At 37.1% G+C, this 17,440-nt stretch overlaps 2 protein-coding genes across 8 annotated transcripts in view; both read right to left on the bottom strand.

The window, feature by feature from the left end:
• LOC126819557 (neurocalcin homolog) overlaps window positions 1-17,440 on the bottom strand; it is a 269,509-nt gene that overhangs the window by 110,227 nt on the left and 141,842 nt on the right. The window lies entirely within an intron of this gene.
• LOC126819555 (neuronal calcium sensor 2) overlaps window positions 1-17,440 on the bottom strand; it is an 80,164-nt gene that overhangs the window by 13,537 nt on the left and 49,187 nt on the right. For 5 of the 7 annotated variants that reach the window (XM_050547694.2, XM_050547690.1, XM_050547692.2 and 2 more), the window contains exons 2-3: window positions 13,873-14,008; window positions 9,871-10,146 (exon numbers count right to left, since the gene is read on the bottom strand). In XM_050547694.2, coding sequence (XP_050403651.1) covers window positions 9,871-10,146; window positions 13,873-13,986 — 390 coding nt within the window. In that variant the 5' untranslated portion in view covers window positions 13,987-14,008. Of the gene's footprint in view, window positions 1-9,870; window positions 10,147-13,872; window positions 14,009-15,411; window positions 15,543-15,922; window positions 15,946-17,440 lie in introns of those variants that run through there. The other 2 variants (XM_050547697.1, XM_050547696.2) reach the window with 2 other exon arrangements.

Here is a 17,440-nt window from a genome sequence, read left to right as displayed (position 1 = left end):
CATGCACTTTAGAGAGAGAGAGAAAGACAGAGAGAGAGAGAAACAAAATTTAATGTCCACTCGACATAAACTAGGTTATTTCGGGACTAACATATGGTTTAATTTTATTTCAATACTTGTGCGTAGGGGTCTTTAGCAGTGGGAGAAAACTGGAGGACCCGGAGAAAACCCACGAGGTTGGATAGGCGACACTACTCCTTGTCACATAGAACCGGGGAATCGAAACCACGCCAGTTGACTCAATGACAGACTTTATGATACAGCGCACACATGCTAACCATTCAGCCAACTGACCCCCCCTTTAACCAAATACAAAAACAAATTGGCACGTTACACTTTGTATAACTGTTTTTTGGGTTTTTTTTTTTTAAAAAAAAGGTTGGCATGTCTGTGACTGGTATTGAAACATTAATTACAGTTCAACCAACTCCTGTACAAATTCATGTAATTCCTTCTGTCTGATCGTGCACTGAATTATCGACATATTTTAACTGATTAAAGATACATTATGGGAGATTAGATAAAAGAACTGGCAGTTCTCACTATTAAGGTTAAAAACTAGATAATGTAAAGGGGATTTGCTGAAAATTTCAGTCAAATTATCCACTCTGAACCGAGAATTTAGCGATTGAATTTTTGGCCTAGCCTCGATCATTATTATTAAAGTCTTGATTTTATGATTTTATCATGAATGAAAGTTGAGCAGCAAATAGGATCCTAATCCAGTAAATATCCCAGGCTAGCGATGACATCGAGAGTTGATTATGGTCTGGATAAGTTAATTAATGTCCAATTAATAATTTAGATAACATTTCAGGCCTAAAGAAAGACCTGCAAGAGGCAGATTTGCCTCTTGCATAATGTTTAAACAACATGTTATAAAAAATACAACACAGAGATAAGATAAAAGTTAGAATGTACAACATCAAACGTGAAGTCAATAATTATTTTGACACATGCCTTCCTATATGTACTGAATTTATTTTATTTTATTTTAAAGTGGGGGTATTCTTAAGAAATGAAATGAAATGGGGCTTAATGAATGAAGACAGAAGTGAATATGAAAAAAAAAAAAATGAAAAGGTGTTGATAGTTCTACTTTACTGCAGCAAGACGAACATGTGCTATGCAGTGTGAAGTTTTGATGTGACAGTTGCATTTCTGTCTACTCTTCAACAAATTCCAGGATGGGACGAAAAAACGAGGTCCCATTTACACATTGGCATGCATGTATAGGATCCCGTTAGCTGTTGGCATGTATAGGCCATAGTGTCGCAGTCTGGGGAATGCAGGTATCTAACACCTGACCTCCAGGCTGGCGAGTCTTACCCACTTAGCCACCGTGACCACCCCCCTGGTTGGTGATATAATAGCTACTGCCACTTTAACCAGTAGAGAGATATTTGTGTTTTGACTGTGGTTGGTTGGTGTTATAACAGCTACAGTATAATTAAAGGGAGATTATTCAACAGCCACCGTGACCACCCCCCTGGTTGGTGATATAATAGCTACTGCCACTTTAACCAGTAGAGAGAGATTTGTGTTTTGACTGTGGTTGGTTGGTGTTATAACAGCTACAGTATAATTACAGGGAGATTATTCAACGCATGCACATCTCGTTCAACCTTTATTTCCTCTCTTTAAATGTCTATTAACAAAAATGTGCAGATCAGTACGTTGGTGATTTTACCCTTTTAAAATTCACTCAGATATTTTAGACTTTAGTGTTAGCTCTGTGTACCTACAACTGTGTGACATAATTTGGAATGTTGAAATGTAGGATGTTTTGGTCACAGGTTTTTAACCGTAACTCTAACCAGTTAGCTTCTATAACCCCCTTTGTCCTTCACCAATGACAAGAGGAAACCACACATGGGAAAATCCTGAGGAACTTTCTCATCCATCACCGGAATCGAGGGAGAGGGAGAATGGGGTTAAACGTCCACTTGACACAAACTAGGTCATTTCGGGACTAACATATGGTTTAATTTTATTTCAATAATTTGCTTGCGCGTAGGGGTCTTTAGCAGTAGGAGGAAACTGGAGGACCCGGAGAAAACCCACAAGGTTGGACAGGCAACCCTACTCCTTGTCACGTACAACCAGGGAATCGAAACCCTGTCAGTTGACTCAATGACAGACTGTATGATACAGCGCACACGTGCTAACCATTCTGTCATCCAATCCCCCCACCGGGATCAACCCCTGACTATCACCTTATATTGCTGAAATTAGTCTCTTGTAGTTCTGTTCAGAGGGGACTACTCCATCTTCTCTCTCACAGATTTTATCAAGAACTCTATTGATGTTAGTTAAAATACCACAAAAATGTCTGCTGAAGGAAATACACAATGAAAGTATCAAATCCATTAGCAGTTTTTCTAGACAATTTGTATCATTTCCTTGTCATGAATATGTTTCACGCAATTTCTTTTGCAGACTCAATTCGGATTTGAATCAAAAAGTGTTGGAAGCTATTAGCACTTTCACAGCTTACATTACACATGAAAGGAAAAAGACCACGTAAAAACATTACGTAAATATGTTGACATATTACTTAACACTCCTTCTTCATCACAGAATATAACTCGGTCAGGAACTAGGGGAATTGGAGAGAGAGAGATTCAAAGAAGAACACATTCTCAGAATCTGAAATGGGTCGTCATCTATTGACTGTATATGAAATAATTAGTGAGGTTTTAATGCTTTGGAGATCTTTGCCATCCCACAACCCAAAAGCTATGCTTCTGATTGAAATAATATAAATACTTGGACTGTCTTTCGTGAATGTTAAGATTTCTGGATAATTTGGGGGAGGGGTCTAATGCAGGAGCTTAAAGTCCTAAGGTCTGCAATAGCGTTGAACCAACATGTGAAGCACTGTTAGTGTTTTGGCCTCTCTCCACTCTAATCCTATACAACCTAAATAAGCAGAAATATTGACACTGAGCTTTTGATTTTATAAAGTTCTCAGGTAATCCCCGAGATTTGACACCTCGTACCCCGCCACCCCTTCTCTGCTCATATTCCTGGACATGCCGATGAATGGGGATAGGCTTCAATCTTCCTTCAATATGTTTTCCTTCATCCATTCAGCTGTTATATCTATTGTCTCCTGTGTTGTCTTAATAACTTATTTAAATTTTAATCGATTTTGTTTTAATATCAATCAGACCAGAAAACATTAATCATATAGGACTATTAACCTTGGTGACAGACGGTGTCATCTATGTTTGTTAATTCTTTTACTTTAATCCTTAGATACTAGTGTTTTTAAATAATGAATTGTACATATCTATTCGATTCCCAATCATGACAAGCATTTTAAAGCAACTACCTTTGGAAACACTTGGCTGCGATATTATACAAGGTTGAAGCAGATGTTAACCACAAGCTAGTGACAGACAGTTGACAGTCATGGCACATTAATAGTTTTAATTGTATGGTAATTATTGTCTTTTAATTGTTACTTTTTGTTAATTGTAACTGTTTCTTTAATCCTTAGATACGAGCATCTTTAAAGGCTCAATACCACTCTTGTTGTAACTGAATAATATGTCCCAATCTTTATTCTGGTCAACAAATTGTACTATTTTAGAATATTCCAATTAATTGATGATACAAATTTCATCATAACACACCTTATTTAAAATTTTTGAAAAATTCAACATAATGGTTTGAAACGTCTAACGTAAACCTTTTCAAATGAAACTTCGATTTTAAAAATATTTTCGAACCCTCTGGACAAGTAAAATAGGATGTAATGGATAATTTACACAACAGGTAGGACACTTAAACATCTAGTACTTAGATAGAGATATTATTTATTTTCTGGAGCTTTCAAGCCAGCAAGAGTGTTATTGTCCTTTTAACTAATGAATATATATCCATATGCCTCTTAATCCCGATCAGCTTTTATTGGCAAGTCTCTTCAGAAACACTAGTCCACCATATCATCCAAGGTGGAAGCAAATGTTAAATCCCAGCTAGTTGTAATAGATGAGTACTGCCACCGATAGTCTCATAAAATCATTAATTTTATTCGAAAGGTTCAGGTGAATTAGACTAGCTTACTCCCATTTATTATTCTATTCTAGTACTTTCCACCAGGATAGGCCCACTGTTGATTGGAGGTGTTGTGTACTACATGAGAGAGAGAGAGAGAGAGAGCAGGTTAACACCCATTTGGCACAAACTAGGTCAATACGGGACTAACATATGGTTCAGGTCGAGAGAGAGCGTGAGAGAGAGAAATGGGGTTTAGCATCCACTTGGCACAAACTAGACCATTTCGGGACTAACACATGGTTCAATTTTATTTAAATAATTCGCTTGCGCATAGGGGTTTAACAGTGGGAGGAAACCGGAGGACCCGGAGAAAACCCACAAGGGAATCAAAACCACTGGTTCAGGTGGGATCGAAACCACACCATTTTACTCAATGACTGACCTTATGATCTTAAGTGTTTGTGTTAGACCAATTGGCCATCATATACCCTATATGATACTAAATGTTTTCAAAGATAATTCATGCATTTTTTTATGTCTTCAGATCCTCACTTGTAACAAATGCTACTGTTAGATACGACATACATTTAAAGGACCTAAGTCCGTAACTCAAAATCCTCCAAAATCTTCGACATCGAAAACACGAATTATTGGTCAATTTAAATCAACATTGATGATGTAAACTTACCGGGAAAAGATGAGCTTCTGATATCCGATATTTAAGATAAAATAATTTTTTTAACATTGGTACACGAATCGTGTACCATAATGCGCTTCAGTCCCAGTTGTATTGAGAGACTCGAGGGACAAGGCTAAACACATTGCACCAAATCAAATGGAGTTATGTAGACTAAAATAACTAGACGCTAGAAATTTGAACTCGATTGAGATTGCTGACTTATTTTGCCGAACATAACTGATTTGAAATTGGAGTAAAAACGGAAACCATTAAATGTAAATCAGTTTATATACATTCATATTACAGTATTATATGCGTTGCGACCCACTTTTGTGAATTTCTAGGTCCCAAATGTTAGCGATTGAGCTCCTTTAAATGGTGGAGATAGAACCTTTCCAATATCATTTAAAAAATCACCAACATGTTTTCAGAAACAATTTCAATACTTCCTGCTTTTTCTTTTTATTTTTCAATACTACTATTAAACCAATCAACAACACATTTTCTGAAACCATACAAAATTCATGGCTTTTCTTTGTCAATAACCACAATCTTTTTTTAAAACATTAAGAACTTCCTGGTTTTTCTTTTGCTTTTGTAAATTCGGGTGACAAAAGAAATTAATGATGCAACTCATAAACAACCCAGACATGTCAACAAAACCCAGGTACAAAAAAACAGGAGGCCAGCAATGAAAAAACACGAGAATCCAGGAGGTTTTTTTATTCATCACATAGCAATTTTTTTCATTCATTATTCATGGGCCAATCTCGATTATATTTTGGAGAATAAAACTGTTTAATTTTGTGTTAAAATGCCTTAGGGTAGAGCAACTAACTCAATATATATATATGATACGTTTTCAAACAACTTAAACCTGTCAATCTTCACCTTGACCTTCACGTCTGTTCAATTATTCAAAGTACTGTTTTTATGACTTTCACTTTCCCCCCCGAAAAAAAAACCTATTCAAAAGACACATTACTGGGAAAAAAAAGCTATTAGTGTTGATTTTATAGACTTTAATCAAATTAGTGGTTTTACTTCAGCAAGATCGTATTTTTCTTCCAGTGACAAAGAAAGGTAAAAAAAAAAAAAAAATCTTTAGTAATGTAGTAAACTTAATTATCTAAATGAAAGGAAACTTAATTAGGGAAGTTTAACGTCACACTTTTCTGCACCAATAGGGCCAAGCCAATGTAGTTTGTCTGGTATCCATGAAAACACCAACAAATTATGAGTCTTCCTGGAAATTCGATAAGTTCATTCTAAAAAGAGATATCGATAATCCCTCCTGTAGATCGAAAGCTCAGAGGTTATTGTGATAAGAGAGAGAGAGAGAAATGTGGTTTAACGTCCACTCGACGCAAACTAGGTCAATTTGGGACTAACATATGGTTCAATTTTATTTCAATAATTTGCTTGCGCGTATGGGTCTTTAGCAGTGGGAGGAAACCGGAGGACCCGGAGAAAACCCACGAGGATGGACAGGCGACCCTACTCCTTGTCACGTACAACCGGGAATCGAACCTCGCCAGTTCACTCAATGACAGACCGTATGATACAGCTCGCACGTGCTAACCATTCGGCCATCCAGATCCCTTATTGTAATAAGTAAAACAGTTAAAAACTGATCACAATCCAAAACGTTATATATTAAACTAATGCTCTGTTCTCTACCAAACATTAATAGAGTCACATTAATAATGCACTATATTTTTTTTTATTGTAATAAGTAAAGCAGTTAAAAACAGATTATCAAGAATCAAATTCTCTTCAAGGAACTGGACTAGTCAAATGCTAAAGGGTTAATAATGGGCTGTTTGTACTTTATAGTAATTTAGCAAAACCGTTAAAAACAAATTATCACGATCCCTCTATCTTATCGTATAGCAATATCATTAACATACTCATGAATATTCAAATAAATAAAGGTCAGAAGGTTATAGCAAAATCAGAATCCATCTCACCTTTATGCATCATTAATGATTAGTTTGAGAGTAAGCATACCTGATTCAGAGCATGATGGGGGGGGGGGAGGAGGGAGGGGGAGGTTGGGGAGAGAGAGAGAGAGAGAGAGAGAGAGAGAGATGGGGTTCAACATCCACTCGATACAAACCACGCCGTTTTGGGACTAACATATGGTTCAACTTTATTTCAATAATTTGCTAGCGTATATGAATCTGTTAGCAGTCGGAGGATCGGGTCAAAACCCACGAGGTTGGGCAGGCAACGTTACTTCCTGTCACGTACAAACAGAGAATCTAAACCATGTAACTTGACTCAATGACAGATCTTAGGATCAAACGTGCACGCGTTAACCATTCAACTACACAACCCTCTGTGCCATGAGGGAAATTTTGCCAGTACAGTGATCTTTTCCACCTACTATTCAACGAATTCAAACTGCTATGGGTTGTTTTAAGTGCATGCCAGTGTGAGCACAGGACCTCAGTGTTTTTTGTCCCATCCAAAAAGCAAGTTGCTTTTCCTTACCTGACCCTCTATCCTGGCACCACTGGCAAGGGGAAACCGCAAAAGAAAATCCAGAGTAACTTTCTCGGCCAATACCAGGAACGAACCAGAGACCGTCGGGTTAGCAATTCAGTGTCTTACTCATTGAGCCACTGCGGCTCCTCATCGATAGAACCATGGTAGAGTCAGGGTCAAACCCAAGAACTCCTGGTTTGTGAGCCAGCACCAAATTCACGGAGCTGCTGTCGCTATTTCTCTAAGTCCAGTTATTTTGTCAATCGAGATATTTGGAATCTTTGGCAAACAGCAATATTGTGATAATTGAATCTCTTAATTAAGGAACCAAAAATGGTTCAAAACAGGGATATATAGTGAACATTCTACAGAACTCAATGATCTAAAGCACACGCATTAGACCACTCGACAGCCTCTACTCCAAGACAGAAACATCTAGTGAACATTTGACTTAACCCTGAGATCCTAACAATACTACTTGACAAAATGACAGAGAGAGACAGAGAGAGAGAGAGAAATGGGGTTTAACGGCCACTCGACACAAACTAGGTCATTTTGGGTCTTTAGCAGTGGGAGAAAACAGAGGACCCGGAGAAAACCCACGAGGTTGGACAGGCGACCCTACACCTTGTCACGTACAACCGGGGATTCGAAACCACGCCAGTTGACTCAATGACAGGCTTTATGATACAGCACGCACGCTAACCAATCGGCCATCCAACACCCCTGCATGCATTAGACCACTCAACCACCCTGACTAATCCAAGACAGAAACATCTAGCGAACATTTGACCCTGCCTAATCATTTAATTAAATTCATCATATAAACTGTAGCTATTTTATAGATTTAGAATTCTAAAGCCTCCGATCGCCATTTGAAGGACTTTGAACCTTTAGCAAACTACAATATTGTGAAATTTGAATGTGTTAAAAGGAATATCAGTCCAAAAATAGTCCAACACAGACACAGATAGTGAACATTTGACCCCAGGATCATAAGTTCTTAATCATTTAATTAATCGAAACATATCCCTTCCCTATAGTGTTCATACGTTATTTATGGCATAACATATCAGTGGCGGTCCAGTGATGCGGAATATCATCTATTCTCACTCACCATCTCTTAATATAAAACCAGAGGTCAAGGGGTCAAATTAAGCCCAAGGGTGACGAACCCCCGAGATCTGCATCTATTCTGTTTGTAGAGTGAGTGTGAGAAGAGTTTTCCGCTCTATAGATTATATTGATGGTAATATCCATATTAGGATAATAGAAGGGATTCTCATCCTGTCTGTTGTTACAATGGGTTTATTATTAAACAAGTGAGCATTAAATAAAGGTATTACAACCACAATCAGATTAAAATAACATCTGTCCTTCAGAAAAAAAAACACTTTTCAGTAAGGTTTGGTGATGTCCGAAGCCAACTCCTTGATTAAGGTAGATAAGTGAGCAATTATATAAAGGTATTAAGCCCAGAGATCAGATTAAAATAACATTCGTCCTTCAGAAAAAAAAGATAGGTTGCCAGGCAACAAAAAAAGCACCCACATCACATTTCAAGGTACTACATTTATCCAGAGAGTGTGAGACAGAGGGATATGGGGCTCAATGTCCACGACACAAACCAGGTGATTTCGGGAATAAAATATGGATCCATTTTATTTGATTAAATTGTAGCAATCTTAAAATCAGGCCACTTGACTCAACAACAGACCTTATGATCTTAAGCTCACACAGACCATTTATCCTGCGCCCCCGCAGGAAAATAGGAGTATGCTTGAGATCAAAACCACGCCCTTGACTCCACTCAACCCCCTTCCCTCACTAAGGATAATAGGAGCACGCTTGGGATCAAAACAACACCATTTGACTCAACAACAGAAGAGAATTGAAATGGGGTTTAACATCTTACTGTTCTGCTCTACAACAGAAATGAACTGAAATGAGGGTTTAAAGTCCTACTGCTCTGCTCTGAACTGGGCTAATGAAGATGGGCATACGCCATACAGTATGCTATGAGGGAAATTTTGCCCGGGCAGCAGCACTATCGCCTATTCTTATATCGAATTCCAACTGCCAAGGGATCTTTTACGTGCATTCCAATGTATACACGAGACCTCGGTTTTTTATCTCATCCGAAGGACTAGACAGCTATCCTTGTCAGGCCCCTACAATCTAAAGTGCACACATTAGACCATTTGGCCCCCAACCCCCTCAGGAAACTTGGAGCATGCTTCAGATCGAAACCATGCCACTTGACTCCACTCAACCTCCTTCTCTCACTAAGGAAAATAGGAACAGGATTGGGATCGAAACAACACCATTTGACTCGACAACAGAAATGAAATGAAATAGGGTTTGACGTCCTACTGTTCTGCTCTGAACTGGGCTAATGAAGACAGGCATACACCATACAGTGTGCTATGAGGGATATTTTGCCCGGACAGCAGCACTACGGCCTACTCTTATATCGAATTTCAACTGTCAAGGGATCTTTTACGTGCATGCGAATGTGTACACGGGACCTCAATTTTTCGTACCATTTGAACGACTAGACAGCTGTCCTTGTCAGGCCCTCCATCCTGTATCTGGATGAACACGCGAACCCCAGGCTACCCAGCCAGCATCTTACCCACTTAGCCACCGTGACCGCCTACCCCCCACCTAATAATTAAAAATATTTTATTTACCTGAATGATGCTCTCCATTTCTTTATGATCTATCGTTCCATTACCATCGATATCATACATATCAAACGCCCAATTTAATTTATCCTCTGCTTTACCTTTCTGAGATGTTATATTTATTGCTAAAAGGAATTCTTTAAATTCTATCGATCCACTATGGTCCTTATCGAATGATCGAAACACATGTTCACAGAAATCTTTAGGATCCCCTCCTGGGAAAAACTGGGAGTACACTTCCTTGAATTTTTCTTTCGATAATGTGCCACTCGGGCAATCCCTCTGTAAATAAACAATAAATTACCATATGTATTTATATCAAACTACCTGTTTTCATGGTGCTGCACTGGTAGAGCTTTCTGATGCTTCCTTACAGTAGTTTTGTAAAAAAAATTAAAGTAGTATGGGAGAGAGAGATAAATGGGTTTTAACTAGGTCATTTTGGGAGTTACATATGGTTCAATTTTATTTCAATAATTCACTTGCACATAGGGGTCTTTGCCAGTGGGAGGAAGCCAGACGACCTGGACAAGTGACCTTTTCCTTGTCACGGACAACCAGGGAATCGAAACCATGCCAGTTGACTCAATGATAGACCTGATGATACAACGTGCACACCGTAACCATTCAGCCATCCAAACCCTTGGAAGTAGTATGAAATGTGAGGTTTACGCCCTACTGTTCTGCACCGACAGGGCTAATGAAGATGGGCATACGCCATGCAGTGTGCTATTAGGGAAATTTTGCACATACAGCAGTGCTAGGGCCTACTCTTATATCAAATTCCATCTGTCAAGGGTTCTTTTACGTACATGCCAATATGTACATGGGACCTTGGTTTAATGTACCATCCAAATGACTAGACAACAAGGTGAGAACCGAAGACCTACAGGCTAGCGAACCAGTGTCTTAACCGCTGCGCCACCGAGGCTCCTCTCACAGAACCAATAATCTATAACCGAGATATTTAAAAAAACTATCTGGGTTTTTTTTTCGTTTTGTTCAAAAAATCCAGTGATTTATTCCAAAGCCTCGATGTAATTCTTAAAGCCTCTCTATTTTATCAGCATCCATTATAAATCATATCAATAAATCACCAGTTTTGAGAACTGACAAAATTATGCCCCAAAAAAAGGATAGGAAAACAAGTGAAATATTATATATTAATTTCTGATTAATTCAGAAAGTCTAGACTCATCTGTGCTTAACACGACCAGTGATGAAACTTGAACTAAAAATATGAGAAATAGAGAAGAGAGTAACAAAAGTTTAACGAGAAAAAAATGGAAGCTGAAGGCAGAAGTTTGGCTGAAGTTAAATGAAATGGTTCAATATTTGACATTCATCCGTTTTCTAACTAAATCAAATATTGCTACAGGGTAACAAGTAAATACCGTACTTATCAGTATAGATGCAGCGTTCCTTAAATTATCGAAAATGACAAGTGGTTCTTTTTTAAATAGTTTATCTTGGTTGACTTGTTTGTTTGTTTTTTTTCCAAGAACCTTATTACCATAGATAACATGATGAATCATACTCAATCCTTTTTTTCTGACGTCAAACTGAATAAACGAAATCAAATGAAATGGGGTTTAACGACCTACAGTTCTGCACCGACTGGGCTAATGAAGACGTGCATATGCCATACAAGATGCTATGATGAGGGAAATTTTGCCAGGCCAGTGGCTTTACAGCCTACTCCTTTTTCGTATTCTATCTGCCAAGGGATCTTTCATGTGTACACAGGACCTCGGTTTATTGTTGCATCTGAATGACTAGACACTGTCTCCATTGCATTTTTAAATTGTTTACCTTGCTTGACTTGAGTTAAGATTTTTCTTTTGATAGTTTTTTTGTTTTATTATTATTAAAGAAAGCAATTACCATAACATGATGATTCATGACATATTTTGTTGTTTTTTTACCTCAAACTGAATAACTACACCCATCCTATATGGCAAAGATTGCTCGCATAAAGAACAAAACAGTGTTGCCATACCACAAATATATGCTCAACAGCAGCCTTTTGGAGAGTAGTTTTCAAGTATTAGGGATCAGGACAACTCTGAATTTCGATATATCAAGATATATCTTACAAGTTCGAAAAAAAAAAAAGCAATGCAGAGAGAGAGAGAGACAGAAAAATGGTGGTTTAACGTTCACTCGACACAAACTAGGTCACTTTGGGACTAACATATGGTTTAATTTTATTTCAATAATTCGCTTGCGGGTAGGGGTCTTTAGCAGTGGGAGGAACCCGGAGGACCCAGAGAAAACCCACGAGGTTGGACAGGCGACCCTACTTCTTGAAACATACAACCGGGGATTCGAAACCATGCCAGTTGACTCAACGACAGGCCTTTTGATACAGAGTGCACATGCTAACCATTCAGCAACCCAAAGATCGTGATTCAGTGTTAAAAAGATAAGTTGTCAGGCAATGAAACAAACGCCCATACAGGTTGACACATGTTTATTCTTGTGTGTGGGTAACATGAGCATTCAATACATGACACTAAAAACAGATCAAGGGCAATAACACATGAAGACATATCAGACATAATTAAATTTGATAGATTTCTAGTTCGTCCTTCTGCTACATAAATGAAACATGTACCGGTAATTGGATGATAACTTTATCAGAAATCGTTGAAAATCAATAGGCTTTTTTATTTCATTTACAGTAACACTGTGTAGCATATGAATTTCAAATCAATCAGATGACTATCTTAGGCTCTAGGGAGTACGTTTACATACACATAATTAAACAGTTCTTCATATATTTTACTTGTATAATATATATGCTATTGCATTTCAAATGATTTTGAATTTATCCTGATATTTCATGTATATATGTCTTTGTAGCTTAGGAGGGACTTATATGGAAGATTAGGTTTTTTTTGCAAACTAAATAAGTTGCCTCGTTAAATAAAGTTATTATTATTATTACTGAGCCACGTTACAACTAGGCTTCTCTAATCTTTATCAAGCAATGATAATACATAAAATGTGCTGGGACAAAACTTGGTTAATGATGTAAGTAACATCAGACCTAGTGACCAAAACAGGGGCGGATCCAGGATTTTTGCAGGCTGGGGTTTGTCAGGTTCCTGTTAAGGAAATTTGACAGTTGACAATGCATCGTCTCCAATTACATAGAAATCCAACACCCCATCGGATGTCAATTTTTATTATTATGAATTAATAGGATCAATTTCATTGATGCAAAGCATTAATTGTGATATCACATATGTCTATATCATTATCTTGCACTTCGAATGCCCATCCCATCCAACCAAATGATGATAAAAGATAAAGCACACAATTGTTATACTTTTGTCATAAAAGTGTTGTTTTACAATTTTTTTTTTTTATGTAGCTGAGTGGGGGGCTCTGGATCCGCTCCTACAAAAGATTTTTCTAAGGGATCAAGGGCCATAACTCAGATATTACTTAATGAAAATTGTTGAAAATCAATCGAAGCTAAAGTGCCCAAAAGAATCGTCTTAAGTGATCAAGGGCCATAACTCTGACAGTAATTATCAGAAATGGTTTAAATTAAAAAAAAATCATATTCGGGCAAGTGCTCACTCACCACCATCAAGAGACAGAGAGAGAGGGAGAGAGATGGGGTTTAATGTCCACTTGCCACAATCTAGGATTAGCAGTGTGAGGAAACCAGAATACAAGGAGAAAACCCAAGGGGTTGAACAGACGACCCTACTCCTTGTCATGTAAAAGCTGGACATCAAAACCACACCACTTAACTCAATGACATACCTTTCTCAAGAGTAGGATTTGGACCATTCGGCCACCCAACTCATTTCACCGCCCATTAAAAATCTGATAAAACAATTTTTTAAATACCATCCGTAAAACCCTTGTCGCATACAAGCTGGGAATTGAAACAATGCCAGTTGATTCATCCACTGATCTTATGATCTAAAGTGCCAACGGTAGACCATTCTACACCCCCCCTACATCTTTTTTTTTTTTTTAAATACTCACCATAAATCCTTTATACCACTGTTTTATTTCTGCTTTTTCAAAATTTGTATTTGTCTCCAAGAAGTATAAATCTTCTTTTGACAATTTTGTCTTCTTCGATCCTGAGTTCCCCATCCTATATTTCTTTTATCTAAATCTGAAAAATATAAATTAGTAACTTATAGAATGAATGAATGAAATCAAATGAGGGTTTAAAGTCATTTTTTTTTAAAACAGTGTGGTTTGTGGGAAGTTCTGCCCCAAATAGAGGCGTTCTTTTCAAAACAATGTGGTATGACGGACGTTCTGCCCCAAATAGAGGTGTTACAGCCTACTCTTATTTCAACACAGCGTGGTATGAGGGAAGTTCTGAACCCAAAAAGTGACGTTACTGTTTACTCTTATTTCAAATTCCAACCGTCATGGATTCTTTAACATGCACGCCTATGTGTACACAGGACCTGTTTTCCATTCCATCCGAATGACAAGACCCTGTATCTTGCAAAGCCCACCGTCCAACACCTCTGACAAGTTGCAAACCATGCCAGTAAATCCAGGTTAGTATTCCACCGTATTTACTAACAGCCAACATCCCCCTAAGTTATCTCCCTAAACAGAGATTACCAACCTTCGGCGCCAAATGTTGCGCAATGGGTGATTAGAAGTTGCGCATTGCATCCCTGTGATAATAATAAAGTAAAGCAGTAATTAAGCCTACTCATTATTTTTCCATATTAATCTATTTATCTTCTTTATCAGACATTCTATTTATATTTCGTAATCTTAATAAATAATCACAAGAAAGAGACGATATAACCTCACACTCGATAGGAAAAGAAGGAAGATTCCCCATAACAGTGCAGGCAAGTTTGGATCTCAGTGATGCATCCGAGGAAAAACAGGAACCATTCTATTGTCTATATATACCCGGCAAGGGGATCATTTTTGTAACCAGTTGATAAAGGGCGAACGCCCGAAACGCGTCCTTGATAAATCCTTTTAATATACACAGTCTTGTCAAGTTTGTTCCCAGGGATTTTTTACTATGATTTAGTAATTTTATCAAATGTAAAAATGCCTATTATGTGTATAAACATATTTTTATCAGAAATAGTCATGGGGTTGGGTAGGGCGTGGGGGTGTACAAGGGTTGTGTGGCGCATTTGAATTCATTTGTGAACAAGAAATTGCTGCATGGTATGTAAAAGATTGCCTACACCTGCCCTGAAATAATTGACAAACTTGGAGAACAATGGACAATAGTATATTAATAAGAACTAAATTACATCATTCTCAATTCATGTTCTCATTTAAAAGTCCATTCGTCATTCATAATTTCATATATAAATATGTATAGCTGTTAGAACTCACAAAATATATATCATCTATATTCTATAACTCACATTCAAGATATAAAATGAATTAAATTTTCTTCCTTTCTACAAAAATATCCCAACTTATCACTTAGTACAATAATCTTAGGAGAATTCGTATTCAAAAAAGATTTTAAATATCTATAATCTATTATAACTCATGAAATATATATAATCTATAACTCACATTCAACCTATAAAATAGAATAAAGTTTCTTCCTTTTACCTAAATATCCCAACTTATATCACTTAGAATAATATCTTGGAGAATTATTAATTCACAAAGAAATTGTCCTCAGTCATGATGATGCATCATTGAAATATAAACTGGTTTCACGTGTTATTTGGAGACGACACCCTGAACACCCACGACATATACTAGAGACTTTAAGACAACATATATAGTCCTATATATATATATATACTTCACATGTACACTGTTCATGTAGACATACTAGGCCAACAAGTTAAATTTCTCTTATAAGAAACAAGAAACGAAAGCTTATTACCATGCCTAGGTCATTTTGAGATTAACATTCACACATATATCTCTATAGATACACCATACCCACCGTGTCCATATCTAGGTTATTTTGAGACTACATTCTAAATATCCACATATACACAGTGTCCATACCTAACATAATATGTGTTAATATTGAAAGAAAATAGAGGAAGTACTGTGTTTAAACCCATACCTCTGGTTTCAGTTATTATATGTGGTGACAATCTGTGCAATGGCAGTTAAAAAGGAAATAAAATTGGATTTAACTTCCTGCTTTTCTGCAGGAGAGAGAGAGAGAGAGAGAGAGAGAGAGTTTAACATCCAATCCACATAAACTAGGTCATTTTGGGACTAATATATGGTTCAATTTTATTTCTCAATAATTCTCTTGGGTGTTGTATCTTTAGCTGTGGGAGAAAACCAGAGGAACCAGAGAAAACCCACAAGCTTTCCATGTTATAGGACCATTCACTAGTTCTTGTAGGCACCACTTTCATGCACATGACGAGGCAATTTTGGACGGTCTAAGCAGTCGTAGATAATTAGTCCAGTTCGGGGCAGTCTAGGTGCTAAAGGTTTAAACCCTATTTCATGTCTTAATTACTATCTAAATCACAAGATCTGTCATCGAGTCAAGTGGCGTGTTTTCATGACAAGGAGTAGGATCAGCTGTCAAACCTTGTTGGTTTACTCCGGATCCTAGGCTTTCCTCCCACTGCTAAAGACCTCCTGAAATAAAATTGAACCATGTGCTAGTCCCGAAATAACCAAGTTTGTATTAAGTGGGTGCTAAACCCTATTCTTCTCTTAATTACTATCTAACTTCATCTCTTTAACCTTCTCTGTCTTAATGCATCCAGGATTCAAAATGGAACATTCAAGTGGCTAATCATTCGATCAAAAACAGAACAACAAAAGCACAAAATTTCAGATTATGGAATTTCCCTGATTACAAATCAATGCAAAATTACATTAAATAAAAAGAAATCATGCAATTAGAAGTCGATAAAGATTATCTAGAAACACTGGAAAATAAAATCACTTTAACTACAGCTTTTGAGATTAAAAAAGAACAAGATTACTAATCAATACAAAATAATACCACACAGCAAAATCAAATATTACTGTAGTCATTCTAAAAAAAAATGGAGATTTTTTATAAACTTGCAACCCAACATAATCAAAAAGTACTGTAGTTTTTCTAAAAAAAGACAAAGAAGTAAATTTTACAAAAGGACAACAAAGATTGTTAGTCACTGAACTCTTTGTATGAGGAATGAAATTTAACAGGTTTTAAAGTCCTACTGTTCTGCTCCGACTGGGCTAATGAAGATGGGCATACGCCATACTGTGTGTTATAAGGGAAATTTTGCCCAGACAGAGGCACTAAGGCCTACTCTTATATGAATTCAAATTGCTATGGGATCTTTTACGTCACTTTAAAAAATCGCTATTCTTTGGCACCAAGAAATGGACACAAATGGGTCGCAAGTGCAACACATATAATAATGTACTATGAATGTATATAAACTGATTTACATTCAATCGTTCCAGTTTATACAGTAATTTCTAATCTGGTTATTCCAGTCTACACAGTAATTTCTAATCTGGTTATTCCAGTCTACACAGGTAGTATTCTGTTATGGGATGTGTTTAGCCCCATTCATCGAGTTGCTTAATTAAAAATGGTACTCAAAAGCATTCTGTGCTG

Source organism: Patella vulgata, chromosome 4 (genome assembly GCF_932274485.2).
Source record: "Patella vulgata chromosome 4, xgPatVulg1.2, whole genome shotgun sequence".
Taxonomy (NCBI): Eukaryota; Metazoa; Mollusca; class Gastropoda; family Patellidae; genus Patella; species Patella vulgata.
The sequence above is the reverse complement of the archived record's forward strand: the minus strand, read 5'-3'. Positions and strand labels throughout refer to the sequence as shown.